At 41.8% G+C, this 17,597-nt stretch overlaps 1 protein-coding gene across 1 annotated transcript in view; it reads left to right on the top strand.

The window, feature by feature from the left end:
* The window catches only part of ZZEF1 (zinc finger ZZ-type and EF-hand domain containing 1), a 141,434-nt gene that overhangs the window by 20,714 nt on the left and 103,123 nt on the right, over window positions 1-17,597 (top strand). The window contains exons 7-13 of the mRNA XM_073665194.1: window positions 4,545-4,661; window positions 4,762-4,940; window positions 7,038-7,136; window positions 8,373-8,464; window positions 13,429-13,574; window positions 14,680-14,791; window positions 15,139-15,354. Of these exons, the coding sequence (XP_073521295.1) occupies window positions 4,545-4,661; window positions 4,762-4,940; window positions 7,038-7,136; window positions 8,373-8,464; window positions 13,429-13,574; window positions 14,680-14,791; window positions 15,139-15,354 (961 nt within the window). The remainder of the gene's footprint in view (window positions 1-4,544; window positions 4,662-4,761; window positions 4,941-7,037; window positions 7,137-8,372; window positions 8,465-13,428; window positions 13,575-14,679; window positions 14,792-15,138; window positions 15,355-17,597) is intronic.

Raw genomic sequence — 17,597 nt, forward strand, 5'->3', positions numbered from 1 at the left:
GTCATATGACCGCTGACATCATGGAAGGTCCTTTTACATTACCGGTACCCACCATGGAGCTAGCAGCGACGCCGGGAGCAGAGCGGGGGCCATCAGAAGGTGAGTATAAGGTTATTTTTTATTTTGATTCTTTTTTTTTTACTTACAGGTATGTGGTACCCTGGTCTGGAGGAGAGTCTCCTCTTCTCCAGACCCAGGTACCATCCGCGCATTAATCGCGTAAGATACGCTTGACTACATGTAGTCATGCGGATCTTATGCGATCCAATGTAAGTCAATGGCGGCGATTTTGCAGCGAAATCGCACTAGAATTGGTCTTGCTGCGGGTTTTACCGCAATGCGAATTCGCAGCGGAAATTTCCGCACGATGTGCACAGCACATGCGGATTTGCATTGCAGTAAATGGCAAGCAATTTTAATGCGTTTTCGCAGCGAAAATACTCCGCAAAAACGCATTAAAATCGCTTCATGTGTACATAGCCTAAGGGGGTTGGCTACCTTTTTGGGGACCTTTTTTCTTTTTTTTTTTTTTCTTTTTTGTCTTAAACATATGTATCTTGGGTTAAACATCATTTTGGCGATCCTGTTTCATTACATATTTTGCACAGTTTGGCTTTTACAGGCTGTTTGTTTCTTTGCATGTTCAACTTTATTGTGGCCTGTGACTATAAATTAGCTAGGCAAACTTTCCTGTAGACTGTAATTACCAGCTCCACGACGCATTCTCAGGTAAAGGGGTCAGCCACTTTCTTTGTCAGTGTTCCTCACAGGCTGACCAGCACTTCTGTCCATGGATATGGCTGATGGTGGAGGAACATGTGACCAGTCCATCAGCCTCCTCACATAGGAAAGCTGCTATTCTAATGGACAAGGCTGATGGACTGGTCACACATCCCTTCACCAGCAGCTATTATATGGACAGAAGTGCGGGTCAGTGTATGAGGAAATCTGCACTAACAAGAAAAGTGGCCAACTGCTTTACCCAAGAGTCCGTCAGTGAGCTTCTTCTGACTGTCTAAATTATGCACAAAGGCTGTATGATTTCAGCTGTGTATGTTTGACTCTGAAACGTTGTGGCATTTAAGAGAAAAACATACTTTCTCTATCGCTTCATTGGGGAACGCAGGAAACCAGCCCCGAGAGATTTTATGGTAACAACCCAAAATCTTGTTTTTAAAGCCACCGGGGAACGAGCCGCACAGGAGTCTAGTTGGACAGGCTGTTCCCTTCTCCCCTTCAGTGACCGGTCTCTCCCTACGTGCATGAAGACCTGTCAGTGACTGGCCACGGGCGAGGAGACGTTCCGCCTGCCTTTCTAATCTCTGGAGTGGCATGTTCCTTGGCGGCTTTTTAAAGTTTATTTTTCTCTTAAGCGCTGTATCAGATTCAAACATAAGTGGCTGAAATCATGCAGCCAATGTCTGATACGTGCTGTCCGTGGATCAGCCAGCATGTATTAGCTGTCCAGTTCCCTTTTTAAGGGGTTAAATGAACACCAAGAAATGTTTAAATGATTCCAATTGACTTTGGACTCTGCTTCCAGTGGCACAGTGAGTCGATGGCACTTGCTAGTTCTGATCTGCTTTCACCCGCTGTGCTGTATTTTGTGCATGTAGTAGTGCAGCACTCCACACTATACTGACCATAACCCACCACCCCACACCTGAAAGGAAAGAACTAGTGCAAGTGTAAACAGAGCCCAGCAATTACTGCGCCATAGAACTGGTTTGCCTGGTAGACTTTTAATCTAATTCTATCCACTGAGCTTTGCATACACCTGTATTTGCTTTCATTGTGTTTTTAGTGTTTATTTTCATTTTATGCAAAGAAGACATGACCTTTTACATAATTGGGCAGGCAAATTATCTAAGGTGAAGCTCCGCAGTGGAAACCCTGCAGGCAGTGAAGGTACTGTACATAACATCCGATTATCCGGCACAGAACCGCAGCAGAAAGTGCCTTCTCAAGATCAAAAACTCGTGAATTGTATATGGAGGACTACCTGTCATCAGGTTTACTGGTCCTCTAATGATGATCTGCTGATTAAAGCTTTGGTGTTAGCAAAACTACAGCAATCACCTGACACTGCAGTCATACTCTTGTATATGTCTTCTTGCTAACCCTCATAACATATGAGAGATCTAGATAAATATTGTCATTTTTTCCACGCCTAAGGTATGCAACGTTTTGGCTTTCTGTTTTTCTAAGTTTAACTCAAGGATGTACTGTTTCCATTTTTATTATTTGTATTTTGGAATCTAAGTGCCAGTGGTTCCGGAGATGTATTAGTCGTAGGCAGGGATACGAGTGCATCTCACTAAATTAGAATATCATCAAAAAGTTAATTTATTTCAGTTCTTCAATACAAAAAGTGAAACTCATATATTATATATAGTCATTACAGACAGTGATCTATTTCAAGTGTTTATTTCTGTTAATGTTGAGGATTATGGCTTACAGCCAATGAAAACACAAAAGTCATTATCTCAGTAAATTAGAATAATTAACAAAAAACACCTGCAAAGGCTCCTAAACGTTTAAAAAGGTCCCTTAGTCTGTTTCAGTAGGTTCCACTATCATGGGGAAGACTGCTGACTTGACAGATGTCCAGAAGGCAGTCATTGACACACTCCACAAGGTCCCAGAGTTCCAATTTTCATTTGGAAATCAAGGTCCCAGAGTCTGGAGGAAGAGTGGAGAGGCCACAATCCAAGCTGCTTGAGGTCTAGTGTGAAGTTTCCACAATCAGTGATGGTTTGGGGAGCCATGTCATCTGCTGGTGTAGGTCCACTGTGTTTTATCAAGACCAAAGTCAGCGCAGCCATCTACCAGGAAATTTTAGAGCACTTCATGCTCCTCTGCTGACAAGCTTTTTGGAGATGGAAGTTTCATTCTCCAGCAGGACTTGGCACCTGTCCACACTGCCAAAGGTACCAATACCTGGTTTTAAAACAGTATCACTGTGCTTGATTGGCCAGCAAACTCGCCTGACCTTAACCCCATAGAGAATCTATGGAGTATTGTCAAGAGGAAGATGAGAGACACCAGACCCAACAATGCAGACGAGCTGAAAGCTGCTATCAAAGCAACCTGGGCTTCCATAACACCTCAGCAGTGCCACAGGCTGATCGCCTCCATGCCACGCCACATTGCTGCAGTAACTGACCAAGTATTGAATGCATTTACTGAACATACATTTCAGTAGGCCAACATTTCGGATTTTAAAAACATTTTTCAAGCTGTTATAAAGTATTCTAATTTACTGAGATAATGACTTTTGTGTTTTCATTGGCTGTAAGCCATAATCATCAACATTAACAGAAATAAACACTTGAAATAAATCACTCTGTTTGTAATGACTCTATATAATATGAGTTTCACTTTTTGTATTGAAGAACCGAAATAAATTAACTTTTTGATGATATTCTACTGGAGTTTCCAATAAGATCTAAAAGTAAATGGGAAGAAGAAATTGGTCTAATAAGGGACGACATTTGGGAAAACATACTGGAATATATACCCATACTCTCAATGAGCGAACCTGCAAGATTGTCTCATATTTATGTAATCCATAGAGTCTACAGATCTCCGCTAATTATGCATAAAATGGGACTAAGGGGTGACTCAAAATGCCCAAGATGTGGGGGAGGGGAGGCGGGCATATTTCACATGATGTGGGAATGCCCTAGACTATTAAGGTTTTGGTCTGGGGTCCTTGCTGCAATTGATGGGGTGTATAGTTACGAAGTCCCAGGAGTCCCTATAACATGCTTGCTGGGCTATGTAGAAGAAATATCAGCTGACCAAAATATAAAAATAGCTATTGCTAGAATACTTTATTGTGCTAGGAAAGTTATAGCGAGAAACTGGATTGGGGCTGATCCTCCCTCCGAGGAAGAATTTTTTAGACAAATAGAATTCACTATACAAATGGAAAGAAGAATATATGGGAAAAGAGGAAAGCAAAAAACATTTGAAAAAGTATGGGAACCTTGGATACAATACAAAGGAATCTAAGAATACAGAGTTCAAACATGAATAAGGAAGTATAAACTGACATTTCAGGAATATACCTTTTGTTTTTTTATCATAACGGTCTAATAATAAGAGAGTTCTTTAGTGGCATGGGACTTCTTTATATTTCTCTTTATCTTTCAATATAATACAACATAAGGGAAGGGATGCTGTCGGAAAAGGGTGGTGGGGGGGAAGGGATTATAAAGGGGTTTGTGTTTCCTATTTACATTACCTTTTTGTTTAAAAAATGTGATGCTTTGGAAATGATTGTACATTTGAAATATGTTCAATAAAAATCTATTTGATTTAAAAAAAAAAACTTTTTGATGATATTCTAATTTAGTGAGATGCACCTGTATATCTGTGAATATATAATTTATTGTCTAGAACTGTGAACACAAGATCATTAGATGCACTGGCACAATTCAAAAGAGAAAATTGTAAGAGTGGATTCAACCTATAATATGGAAGGCTAAATTAAAAATCTGAAGTTTTAATAGAAGTGTGTTTTTTTTGTTATTTTATAGGAAGGCTTTACAACACATGACTCCACTTTCCTTGACTCCGGGTACTGCAGAGTTTCCAAATTTCTTATCACCAAATGTTCTTGAAGAGGTAAACAGCTTTCTTATGAGGACAGCCAGGTAATGATAACTTACGACTTCTTATAGAAAACGCCTGTCTCCTTACTATTGGCTTTAATGTTCTCCAGTATTAACCCTTCTTATTGTTGTTTCTCTTAAGCTGCTGCTCTACACCAGAAGTGAATTTGAATCTACTTGCGTTTGCTTTGGCAAGAGGGAATGTAGCAAAAGTGATTTTGTCTCTTTGTACCATCCTGGATCAAGCTGATGAGCAGTACAATGCCTCTTCGCTTATCGCTTCCATGGAGTCTGTTAGAATTAGTTTACTCTATAAATATGGTATGTTGTCTGTCTTTTTCCCTTTTTTTTCTTTATTTTATGAACACTTCTTTGCATACAGATAGTTTTCAGGTGATTGTCCAGCCTCTTGAAATTTTTCACCAAAGCCTCGATATAAATAGCAAACTCCATAATACCCTACTGATCCCCACCTGCTTCCTTCTTTATTTTGACTTTTAGTGGCATTTTAAAGGGAACCTGACAGTGGATGCATGCTGCCCGATCCATAGGCAGCATGTATCAGGCACTGGCTGCATGATCTCAGCCAGATATGTTTGACTCTAAATCACTGCGGCGCTTCGGAGAAAAAGATACTTTAAGGCTATGTGCCCACGATTCTTTCCTGAGCGTTTCTGCATCTCCCTGGCAGAAAAAAACACATGCGGATTGTGCGTGCGGATTGTACATGCGTTTTCCTGCCAGGAACATTCGGAAGTGAAGCGTTCTTCACATGCATTTCCGCATGCGGGTTGACAGGCGCTTTCCAAGCGATTTTAGCATCACTTGGAAAGTGCTTGTCAACTTGGTCACACTATATAAATCCATGCAACCGGCATGGATTTATATAGTGTGACCGAAAGAATGGTAAAAAAATAAATCTATACTTGCCTTCTGATGGCCCCCGGTGTCTTGCTTCACTCCGTTCTCCCTTGCCGGCAGCGGTATACTGAAGGACCTGCCGACGTCAGCGTCGCTTGACCCGTCACATGACTATGACATCAGCGCAGGTCCTTCAGTACATCGCGAACTGCCGGCATGCGAAGAGGAGCGCATCAGGGGCCGCCAGAAGGTAAGTATATATTTATTTTTTATTTTATTCTTTTTTTTTTTTTTTACAGTTTTCTATTGTACCCAGGTCCAGAGGAGAGTCTCCTCTCCTCTAGACCTGGGTACCATCCGCACATTAGAACACATGGAATGCGCATCTACATAGACAGTGATTCGTAATCCATGCGATATAATGCAAGTCAATGGCGGCGAAAACGCAGCACTTCACAAAATAATTGGTAGTGCTGCGTTTTTTTCTGCAATGATAATCCGCAGCGGAAATTTCCGCAGCATGTGCACAGCACATGCGGATTATCATTGGGGAACATGGCAGGCCTTCTACCATGCGTTTTTTTAAGCTTTTCTGCAGCGTTTTTGCCGCTGCGGAAACGCTTAAAAAACACATCGTGGGCGCACATCCTAAAAGCCGCACTGGAGACTAGTCCGAAAAGCTTGTCCCCAGCAGCTTCTCTCCACCCGCCCTCTTCGAGTGATGGATCTTTCCCTGCGTGCATGCACAGGGAGAGACCTGTCCGTCATTGTCAGCGAGAAGCCTCTGGGGACCTGCCTTTCTGACTTAGGCATTTCAGAGTCAATCATATATGGGTGAAATTATAGAGCTTGTGTGATACACGCTGCTCATGGTTTGGACACCATGTATCTGCTGTCAGGTTCCCTTTAACCTCTGCACGCAATCACTGTCAAAATGTCATTGCTGGTTAGGATACAGACTGCAGATCATTGGAGTGGCAGGGGATTAGTAAGGTGCGGGGATCAGTTTGTTTTATATTGGTCTAAGTGTTTTGTTAAAAAAAAAAATTAATGGACAGCCCCCTTTTAATTATGTTATTATAAATGTATAGATTTGAGATGCCAGAGTAGACCTTTACACCAATTATTCTTCATTAAACATTGTGGAAATATTGGCTATTTATCAACTTCAAGAAATGACATCTCCCTGAATCAGAACTGATATTTTGTTTTTTCAGTCTGCTCCATGACCATTGAGTATCTAGGCAGGCAGAAGGATCTACCTCTAGAGCATGACTTTGGCAGAGTTATTTTTCTCTAAACTTGACACGTTATTTCATAAAAATCTATAAGGCAATAACCATTTCATAAAGGCAAGCCTCCACTCCAGCTCTTGTGAGATTACAACTCCCAACATGCCCTAACAGTGGGTGAATGCTGGGATCTGTAGCTTCTCCAATAGCTGGAGTTTTGAGGTTGCCATAGTTTCTCTACCTTGAGGGTACTTATTATTTAATTTGCTGCATGGTTTAGGAAAGGAAATCGCTGGTATAAACATTATTTTACCATTTATTTCAGGAAGACCATTGCAATTTACTTTACTTGCCTGCGATGTTAAAGGGAAAGAGGACAAATCAGGACCTGAAAACCTATTAGTGGAACCATGGACAGGAGATGGTGTGTTATTATTTGTATTATTACGTGTGCTTAAAAGCATTAACCATTTTAAAGTTTTTCAGATGAAACCTAGTTCTCCTGATACTTTTGTATCTATACTGTCAGCAATTACACTTGTGATATCCCGTCATATGTTTTCATAGAATTTTTACTTTCTCATATTATTCACAAATGTTACCTTACTTTATTCATTAGTTCAGGATTATAGATACTCTAAAAATTATGTTAAGGCTATGTGCCCACGATGCAGAAATGCTCCGGATTTTTCCTGAGCGTTTCTGCATCTCCCTGGCAGAAAAAAACACATGCGGATTGTACATGCGGATTGTACATGCGGATTGTACATGCGTTTTACCTGCCAGGGCCAAGCGGAAGTGAAGCGTTCTTCACATGCATTTCCGCATGCGGGTTGACAAGCGCTTTCCAAGCGATTTTAGCATCACTTGGAAAGTGCTTGTAAACTTGGTCACACAATATAAATCCATGCAAACGGCATGGGGTTCATCAGCTGGAGATCAGAGACCTGGGAACCTTCACAAGATACGTTTCCTCAGTGGAACAACCACATCGTGTGCACTAAGCCAAAAGGAATTTTTCACCAGGGTTTTGTTACCCCATGAGCCTAGCATGAGACACAGATTCCAGTGATGTCACTTACTGTTCTGCTTTCTGTTATCTGAATGCTGAACTCTTTATAACCCCGCCCACACCACTGATTGGCAGCCTTCGATATACATTTTACATAGGCAGAAAGCTGCCACTCAGTGGTGGGGGTGGGGTTATACAGAGCTCATGAATATGCTTGGCCACCTGGCAGCAGGTTTACTAGTCTAGTAGTGATAATCTCCTGCTGATAAAATGGTGATTTTTATCAAAACTTCACTGAGCAGCAGAGTAAGTGATAATCACTGGAATCAGGGACTCTGTCTCTACATCATGCTGCTTTCAGATTAGGTAGCAGAAACCTGGTGACAGATTCCCTTTAAAGAGTTCTCCAGACATGACATTGATGACCTTTCCGACACCTGGCACCCCTCTCTTGAGCATTCACATTGGAGGGATGTGTGCAGTACAGCTCTATTCATTGTTTACATCCGGCCACCCCCGGAGATGCTAGCAGCTGATCAGTGGAGATATATGGTGTTGGATTCCCACTGATCTGAGGATAGGTCACTATTATCATATGAACTGAAAACCCACTCACCTCTATTTTGTTTTGTTTGTTTATTTCTTAAGGATTCCTTACAGAGACTGGAAAAACAAGGGCTAGTATTATCCTATCTTCTGCACCTGAATCAGCCTTTCAGATTACACAGATGAGGATTAGGGTAAGTTTTTGTTATTAGAAAAATCTAATGCCATACATTTTAGGACATTTTGATGACATTTTGAAATTGTCTAATGGAAACCATCCGGTGGCACTATAGAGTTCAAGTCCTCTTCCTCTCAGAAGACGCAATTTCCATAATGGGAATAGTGTTCTTTCTCTGTGGCTTCTTAAAAGTTATCTGTCACCAGGTTTTTTGCTACCCCATCTGAAAGCCGCATGATGTAGGGGCAGAGACTGATTCCAGTGATATAACTTACTGAACTTCTTTATAAAATCACTGTTTTATTTGCTGCAGATCTACCAGTTCTCTGAATGCTGAGCTTTGTATAGCCCTGACCACACCATTACTTTGAGTCCACTGTACATAGGCAGAAAGTTGTCAATTAGTGGTGGAACTGTGCCAAGTTTATGAATAAGGAGAACTACATATAAACAGGTTTGCTAGTCTTGTGGTGATCATCTCCTGCTGATATAAACTCTGTTTTATGCTGCTTGTCAGATTAGTTGAAAAAACCTGGTGACTGATTCCTTATAAGGGCTTCTTTATTTTAGGCTTGGACTCCACAGCAACTAAAAGTTTCTTGCAACTCACAGGAAAATGTGACTAAGATCCAGGTTAACCCCATAGTTACCGGACCAATTTTTTTAAAATCTGACCAGTGTCCCTTTATGTAGTAATAACTCTGGAATTCTTCAACATATCCCATTGATTGACTATTTTTTGTGACACATGATACTTTATAATAATGGTAAATTTAGGTTGATATGTTTTGCTTTTATATATAAAAATATCAGAAATTTGACAAATGTTTTAAAAATTGCAATTTTCAAACATTGATTATCTCTTTAATCCCAATAGTCATACCACACAAAAACATTAATAAATAACATTTCCCTCATGTCTGCTTTACATCAGCACCAGTTGTGAAGTGTTGTTTTATTTTGTTAGCATTTTAGAAGGTTTAAAAATGTAGCAGTAATTTTTCATTTTTTCAAGGAAATTTACAGAACTTATTTTTATAGGGACCTGTTCAGTTTTGAAGTGAGTTTGGGGGTCCTAAATGTTGGAAACCACCCAAAAAGGGACACCATTGTAAAAACTGCACCCCTCAACGTATTTAACCCCTTTAAAGCCCAAGACGTATTAATACGTATCTGCGCCCTGGGCTTTAAGAGCCTGATACGTATTAGGTGATCGGGATACTCGCCTCTCCTGCCGGCCTCCATCGCTGTCTGCCGCGGCTCCCCGGATGTTGTCATGACGACCCGATGTCGTCATGACAACATCCGGGTCACCAGACAGCAGGAAGATAGTGGGGAAAAAAAATAAATGGTAAAAATATAAAAAATAAATAAATAAAAAAAATAATCCACCTAAAATAAAAATATAATATATCCATCAATAAATATTATTATGAAAAAAAAACTAAGCAAAAAAAAACAAACAATAAAAGTACACATATCTGGTATCGCCACGTCCGGAAAGACCTGACCTATAAAATTGTCCCACTAGTTAACCCCTTTAGTGAACACGGTAAAAAAAATAAGTAAAAAACGAAGCAAAAACAATGCTTTATCATCATACTGCCAAACAAAAAATGGAATAACACGCTATCAAAAAGACGAATCTAAATAAAAATGGTACCGCTGAAAACGTCATCTTGTCCCGCAAAAAATAAGCCGCCATACAGCTCCATCAGCCGAAAAATAAAAAAGTTATAGCTCTCAGAATAAAGCGATCCAAAAAAATATTTTTTCTATAAAATAGCTTTTTTTGTGTAAAAGCGCCAAAACATAGAAAGACTATATAAGGCTATGTGCCCACGATGCAGAAATGCTCAGGATTTTTTCCTGAGCGTTTCTGCATCTCCCTGGCAGAAAAAACGCATGCGGATTGTACATGCTTATTGTACATGCGTTTTTCCTGCCAGAGACATGCGGATGTGAAGCGTTCTTCACATGCATTTCCGCATGCGGGTTGACAAGCGCTTTCCAGGCGATTTTAGCATCACTTGGAAAGTGCTTGTCAACTTGGTCACACTATATAAATCCATGCAACCAGCATGGATTTATATAGTGTGACCGTAAAAGAATGGTAAAAAAAAAAATAAATAAATCTATACTTACCTTCTGATGGCCTCCGCAGTCTTTCTTCCCTCCTTTCTCCCTTGCCGGCAGCGGTATACTGAAGGACCTGCCCACGTCAGCGTCGCGTGACCCGTCACATGACTATGACGTCAGCGCAGGTCCTTCAATCCATCGCTAGCTGCCGGCATGAAAGGACGAGTGCAGCGGGGGCCGCCAGAAGGTAAATATAATCTTTATTTTTTATTTTATTCTTTTTTTCACAGGTTCTATGGTACCCGGGTCCGGAGGAGAGTCTCCTCTCCTCCACCCCTGGGTACCATCCGCACATTGGAACGCGTGCATTCTGCATGTCCTTATCTAGTGAAGCGGACTGCACGCGTTCTAATGCAAGTCAATGGCGGCGAAAACGCAGCGCTTCCGCAAAATAATTGGTAGTGCTGCGTTTTTTTCCGCAATGATAATCCGTAGCGGAAATTTCCGCAGCATGTGCACAGCACATGCGGATTGTCATTAGGGAACATGGCAGGCCTTCTACCATGCATTTTTTAAGCGTTTATGCAGTGTTTTTGCCGCTGCGGAAATGCTTAAAAAAAGCATCGTGTGCACACAGCTTAAATGTGGTACCGCTGTAAAGGTACTGTCCTGAAAAATAAAGCTACCTTATAAATTTTACCACACGCGGAACAGCATAAAAAAAACCCAACAATTCCTGAATTGTTGGTTTTTGTTTATTCTGCCTCCCAAAAATCAGAATAGAAAGCGATCAAAAAATGTCACGTGCCTGAAAATGGCACCAATAAAAACGCCAACTCATCCCGCAAAAAACAAGACGTCACATGTCGGCCAAAATATGGAAAAATTATAGCTTTCAAAATATGGCGATGCAAAAACTAGATTTTACAAAAATATGTGTCTTTTAGTGTGTGACATCTGTCAATCATAAAAACCCGATATGATTCTGGTATCACTGTAATCGCACCGACCCAAAGAATAAAGTTGTCTTATCACTTATACTGCACGAGGAACGGCGTAAAAAATAAACTCTCGGGTTAGGGTTAGGGCTAGGGTTAGGGCTAGGGTTAGGATTAGGGTTGGGGTTTGGGCTAGGGCTAGGGTTGGGGCTAGGGTTGGGGCTAGGGTTGGGGCTAGGGTTGGGGCTAGGGTTGGGGCTAGGGTTGGGGCTAGGGTTGGGGTTGGGGCTAGGGTTGGGGTTGGGGCTAGGGTTGGGGTTGGGTTTAGGGCTAGGGTTGGGGTTGGGTTTAGGGCTAGGGTTGGGGCTAGGGTTGGGGCTATGGTTGGGGTTGGGGCTATGGTTGGGGTTGGGGCTATGGTTGGGGTTGGGGCTATGGTTGGGGTTGGGGCTAGGGTTGGGGTTGGGGCTAGGGTTGGGGCTAGGGTTGGGGTTGGGGCTAGGGTTGGGGTTGGGGCTAGGGCTAGGGTTGGGGTTGGGTTTAGGGCTAGGGTTGGGGTTGGGTTTAGGTCTAGGGTTGGGGTTGGGTTTAGGGCTAGGGTTGGGGTTAGGGTTGGGGTTGGGGCTAGGGTTGGGGCTATGGTTGGGGCTATGGTTGGGGTTGGGGCTAGGGTTGGGGCTATGGTTGGGGTTGGGGCTAGGGTTAGGGCTGGGGTTAGGATTAGGGCTAGGGTTGGGGTTTGGGCTAGGGTTGGGGTTAGGGCTGGGGTTGGGGTTGGGGTTGGGGTTGGGGCTAGGGTTGGGGTTGGGGTTAGGGCTAGGGTTGGGGTTAGGGCTAGGGTTGGGGTTTGGGCTAGGGTTGGGGTTTGGGCTAGGGTTGGGGTTGGGGTTAGGGTTGGGGTTGGGGTTGGGGCTGGGGTTGGGGTTGGGGTTAGGGCTGGGGTTGGGGTTGGGGTTGGGGTTGGGGTTGGGGCTGGGGTTGGGGCTGGGGCTGGGGTTGGGTTTGGGGTTAGGGCTGGGGTTGGGGTTGTGGTTGGGTTTAGGGCTGGGGTTGGGGTTGTGGTTGGGTTTAGGGCTAGGGTTGGGGTTGGGGTTGGGTTTAGGGCTAGGGTTGGGGTTGGGGTTAGGGTTGGGGTTGGGGCTATGGTTGGGGTTGGGGCTAGGGTTAGGGCTGGGGTTGGGTTTAGGCCTGGGGTTAGGGTTGGGGTTGGGGCTAGGGTTGGGGTTGGGGCTAGGGTTAAGGTTAGGGTGGGGTTAGGGTTATGGTGGGGCTAGGGTTGGGGTTGGGATTTTTTTTTTTTAACTTTTGAAAAACTTTAGCTCCCAGCTCCCCCTCTGAGTATAGAGAGTGGGAGCTGTAACTGTGCTCCCAGTCCTGACTGACAGCCAGCCCTAATTCAGAGCTGCTGTCAGTCACGGCTGGGGGCGCAATTATAGCCGATGCATTTTTTCCTGGAAACGCATTCCCTTTAACACCGTTTTCTGCTTGTTCAGGGTTTATTTAACTTGGCAAGAAAGGTTGCTTTTCTTTGGAAGGCTTAATGAAACCTATCCACATATTGTGCTTTCATTTAAGGCTAGTTTACAACTCGAGAAAATGCCTAGTTGATTGATAACATCTGAATGTCCTTGCAGATGCCATATACTTATCTGAATATACAAGCCTTGAAGTGTGCCCACTTATACCCTCCTATTAGAACCAGAAGTATTGAATGCAGGTTATTCGCCATGGTGCATGATACCTGCCTTTAAATCCAGAACCAGTCAGTATTTTTCTCATTGGTGGCTTAGATGTTTGTAGTTGAGAATATTCCTATCACCACTGACCTACTGAGGCGCTGCGCCAGTGTACATACAGGTCACCTATCTGTGAAGACTGAGCTGCAGGATACATAATAAGGGAAGAATATTGTGTCACCTTAAGCTTATTTTCTGTCGGTGTCTCCTTTTATGTTTACTGTCAGGTTCGGAGAGGTGCCATTGGTGCTAAATGTGGCCTCGTATTTGCTTACAACGCTCCAGAAAAATTTCACGCAGAAGAGCATTTCAAAAGATTTGAAAAATTTGATTCATGGAAATTTTCCGACTTCAGACATTTTGTGAAAGAGAGGTAATTTCTTTGTTGTGTATCCTTTTCATTGTGCAGGATAATTTAGAAATTGGTATTTATTCACTCTTTAAGATCTCTCTAGTGTCAAAGTGTGACACCATTTCTTCATCGTATTTTTAAACCAAGATGCTTACGGGGATGGTAAGATATACTTAAATATGATCTGCATCCAGGTCAGAAGTGTCCAATTTTTGCTTTTATGTTATTCCTGCTGCTCCCGAGTATTCAGTTTTTCTATTTTTTTTTTTTTTTAAATTTGCCATATGGCTCCAGAGATAGGGGCCTGTTTACTTGGTGCAGATTTGTATGGTCTTTACCAAGGGGGCTTGACTCGCTGTAATTATGTAGAGCAGCCAAAAGACAAGCCCCCTGATAGTCACACCCTCTTGGTAAGAACCCATGGCTGCTGTTTTTTGGCACAAGGTTAGAGGAGGCTGGGTTTTTATAAAGCTGGGAAATTTGCATCACCTGACTTTCCCTAACAGGCTAATTTAAGGTCTGAAACCTTGGTCAAAGTTATCTGAGCACACAAATCTCCAAGGGTGCCCAAACTTTTGCATCGGCCCATTTTCCTTTTTGTAATTTTTAAAATGAAAAATATGAATAGATATAGAGAGAGCCTAAAATACAAAGGAAATGTGTCATCTTTAACTTTAGGCCTTAGATAATTTCATCCTCAACCTGCTTAACTGTTTACAATAACAGTAATTTTTACCAGGGGTGCACAAACTTTTATATGCCACTGTATATGTGTATGTACTGTAGCTCTTTAAAAGACCAGTCAAGCAATACCTTGACATGGCCAGTCCATTCATCTGTTACTGAGAAATCAGAGTTTGAATTGATATGCAAATGCCGCTTAAGAGCTTTGTAAATCTGAAGCCTCTGTTTCTCCAATTCTATACCTCGTCCAGTACCGCCTTCTACTGTTGTCTAACAGCTCCTTTTGTATGAAGTCGAACAGCATAGGGGCTATAAATTAAGCTGTAGGAAGCAGCGCTGGGTGGGGAATAGAGCTGGAGTGACAGAGGCTTCAGATCTACCATAGCCACTTGCGTGTCTACTATGTATTGGTGTAATTGCGCAGCATTTTTTTTATTCACAGGAATAGTAAGCCGGTCACAGACTTTGAGGACTGTGATCCTATTGCCTGGTTTGAACTTGAAGAAGAATGGGATGAGGTGGACATCAGAATGCAGCAGTGTAAAATTGCAAAGGTGAGTTGGAATGTATCGGACTATGGTTTTAAAAAGTGAAATTCGGATAATCATATGTTTATTTGATCTATTTACAGTGCAACAAATGTGTATATAGATTTATATTCTTCCTTTAACATAAGTTGGCAGTGGTATAAAACGCTTTTTCACCTCAACTGATGTGGACTGCTGTTGTGAAGCACTAGGGTCTGAGCAGGATGCCCTCTTAACACCCACTGTTTTCATGATTTTTAATAGATTTTTTTAAAGTACTAATCCATATTATTGTATTAATAAAGCTTAATAAATTAGAGTTTTATGGTGTATTAAATTTCTGCTAATATGTTTCATTTCCGCCTACTTTCTAGTACTGGATGGTAAAATTCCTGTGTACTCGAGAAGATACAGCAGAGCGACTAGGTGTTCAGGGCATTGGCGCTCTTGGTTACCGCAGGCCACTGGAAGCTAAAATTGATATGAATGTCATCTGTCTCCAATGTAAACATTTAGCAGCTGACATTGTATGTGGAATGACTCTGATTCTTAAGACGTTGATGTTTGTTCAGCAGCTGGCACATGATATGGTGAGTTATAGCAGCCTGTCTGTGCTATCATTATAATTTTGAAATGCTATGACTGTTATGTTCTTAACTGTGACGGCATTTTCCCCTTAAAGGTGTTGTCCACTACTGCATAAGTCCTGCTTAATCACTTCAAGGCAACATGGAAAATGAAACCAATCTCTACTCCTTTACTGCAGAGTCGCCGTTCCTCCGATGTCAATGGTGCTATTCCTGGCCGGTCATTTGATATTGTTGTGTCACATGACTGCTCCGGCTAACCAGTTACAGCTAATCGGCTTCAGCCTTTACTATTTCATCGGAGCGAGCATCTCCTCTGATGACCTATTGATAAACTGCAGCCAGTCAGTGGCTGCTGATTGACTGCAGTGGTCACATGACAATATAATATCACATAACCTGTAAATAGCACTGTTGACGTCGGAGGAACGGCGACTCTGCAGGAAAGGAGTAGAGATTGGTTTTATTTTCCATATTGCTTTGAAGTGATTAAGCAGGGTTATTCTGTAGTGGACAACACCTTTAAGAGGAAAATGTCATAACTGGGGGAAAGAGCATCCCTGACATCGGAGGAACAACGCCGCTGTTGGAGAGGAGTATAGATTTGTTTTCATTTCCTGTGGGGTTCTAAAGTGATTAAGCTAACATAGTAACATAGTTTGTAAAGCCGAATAAAGACTTGCGTCCATCAAGTTCGACCTGTTAGTTCTGTAATTGCTAAAGTTGATCCAGAGGAGGGCAAAAACCCCAAATGATTTAAAAACCCCAAATGATTTAGCTAGGGTTATTCAGTAGTGGATGACCCCATTAAGATTAAATAGACTAGGAATTCACTTAATTTAATGTTTTAATTTTCAAACCTGATTGGATGTATTGGCTTTAATTTCTATAGACCCATCTAGCAAAAACTGCCTTTGTCACACTCCTAAACAAGTTAGTGTGCCTTATTTCAAGGCAGGGTGTAAATTAAAGAACTAATTGACTGCCATGGTCAATGCTAGTATTTTTGTTAGGTCATTTACTGTGCATCTGAACAATTGTAGATTTAGAGGATTATCCTGCACCTTTCATTTCCACATCAGGAGGTGACCGATGCTACTAATGTGACATGCTGCGTATCATCAGGCATTTTAACAGCTTTTAAAATGAAAATACGGAATTCATAGAAGACTATATATTTCAGGCAGGGCTGTGGAGTCGGAGTCGTGGATTCGGAGTCCATGTCCGTTTTGGTGGAGTCGGAATCAGAGTCGGTATAAGATGGAGTGACTCCAACTAGTAAAATATATAATAAATTGGGCACAGTAGTTCAATGCAGTTTGTGGGGAATATTTTTTCGTAAGAATTTGGGAAAGTTATGAAATGTCCTATAAATGTCTGTCCTATTACTGATCTAAGGGTCTAGACTTTTAGCTGAGATGAATCTGTGCTACAGTAAATTTATGGAAATTGAGGAGTCTGAGTCGGAGGTTTGGCTTACCGATTCCACAGCCCTGATTTCAGGGCCCATGGTCTTTTTTTCTCAAAGGGAACCTGTCACCATGAAAATGCAGTTCAATATGCAGCCAAAATGTTTATAGAGCAAGGGGAGCTGAGAAGATTGATTATATAGTTTTGTGAGAAAATATTCAGTATGACCTGTGATTTCATCATTTTAAATTTCTGCTCTTTCTGGGATTTTCAGTCTAGTAGACAGTCCCATCAGTGACGGACAGCTGTTTTTGTATAAGTGTACATACTGAGATAGCTGTCAGTCACTGATAGGACCGCCCACAGGACTGAAAACCCCAGAAAAACCAAAGGTTTCAATTATTTAAAAGCCGGTTACGCTGAATCTTTTTTCAATCTCCCCAGCTCTCCTTGCTCTATAACATGATGTCTGCAGATTGGACTGCATATTCATGGTGACAGAGCAGTACTTGACAGATCCAAGATGAACACACTTTTTTGTAAGATTTGTTTACTCGAACAAAGTGTGTCTTATAGCCCAAAATATGGTAAATGAGCGAGGTATGTACCTTGTTCAGTGTCTTAATACTGAATTTGCCTTGATGTCTGATTTCTTCCTGCCATGGGTCGATTAGCGCACGGCTTCCATTTATTATTAATCTCATGGAAATGTCTGAAATTGTCTTGATGAGTTGGCGAATGGAGACAATAGAATTAAAACGATTTTTCTGTATAACTGTATTAATTTCAGTGTTTTGGAACAAACACCCTGCTTTTTGTACTCCGGCTTTGAATAT

This window comes from Phyllobates terribilis, unplaced genomic scaffold (genome assembly GCF_046119375.1).
Source record: "Phyllobates terribilis strain yellow unplaced genomic scaffold, ASM4611937v1 Scaffold_2__4_contigs__length_985480577, whole genome shotgun sequence".
In the NCBI taxonomy this organism is placed as follows: domain Eukaryota; kingdom Metazoa; phylum Chordata; class Amphibia; order Anura; family Dendrobatidae; genus Phyllobates; species Phyllobates terribilis.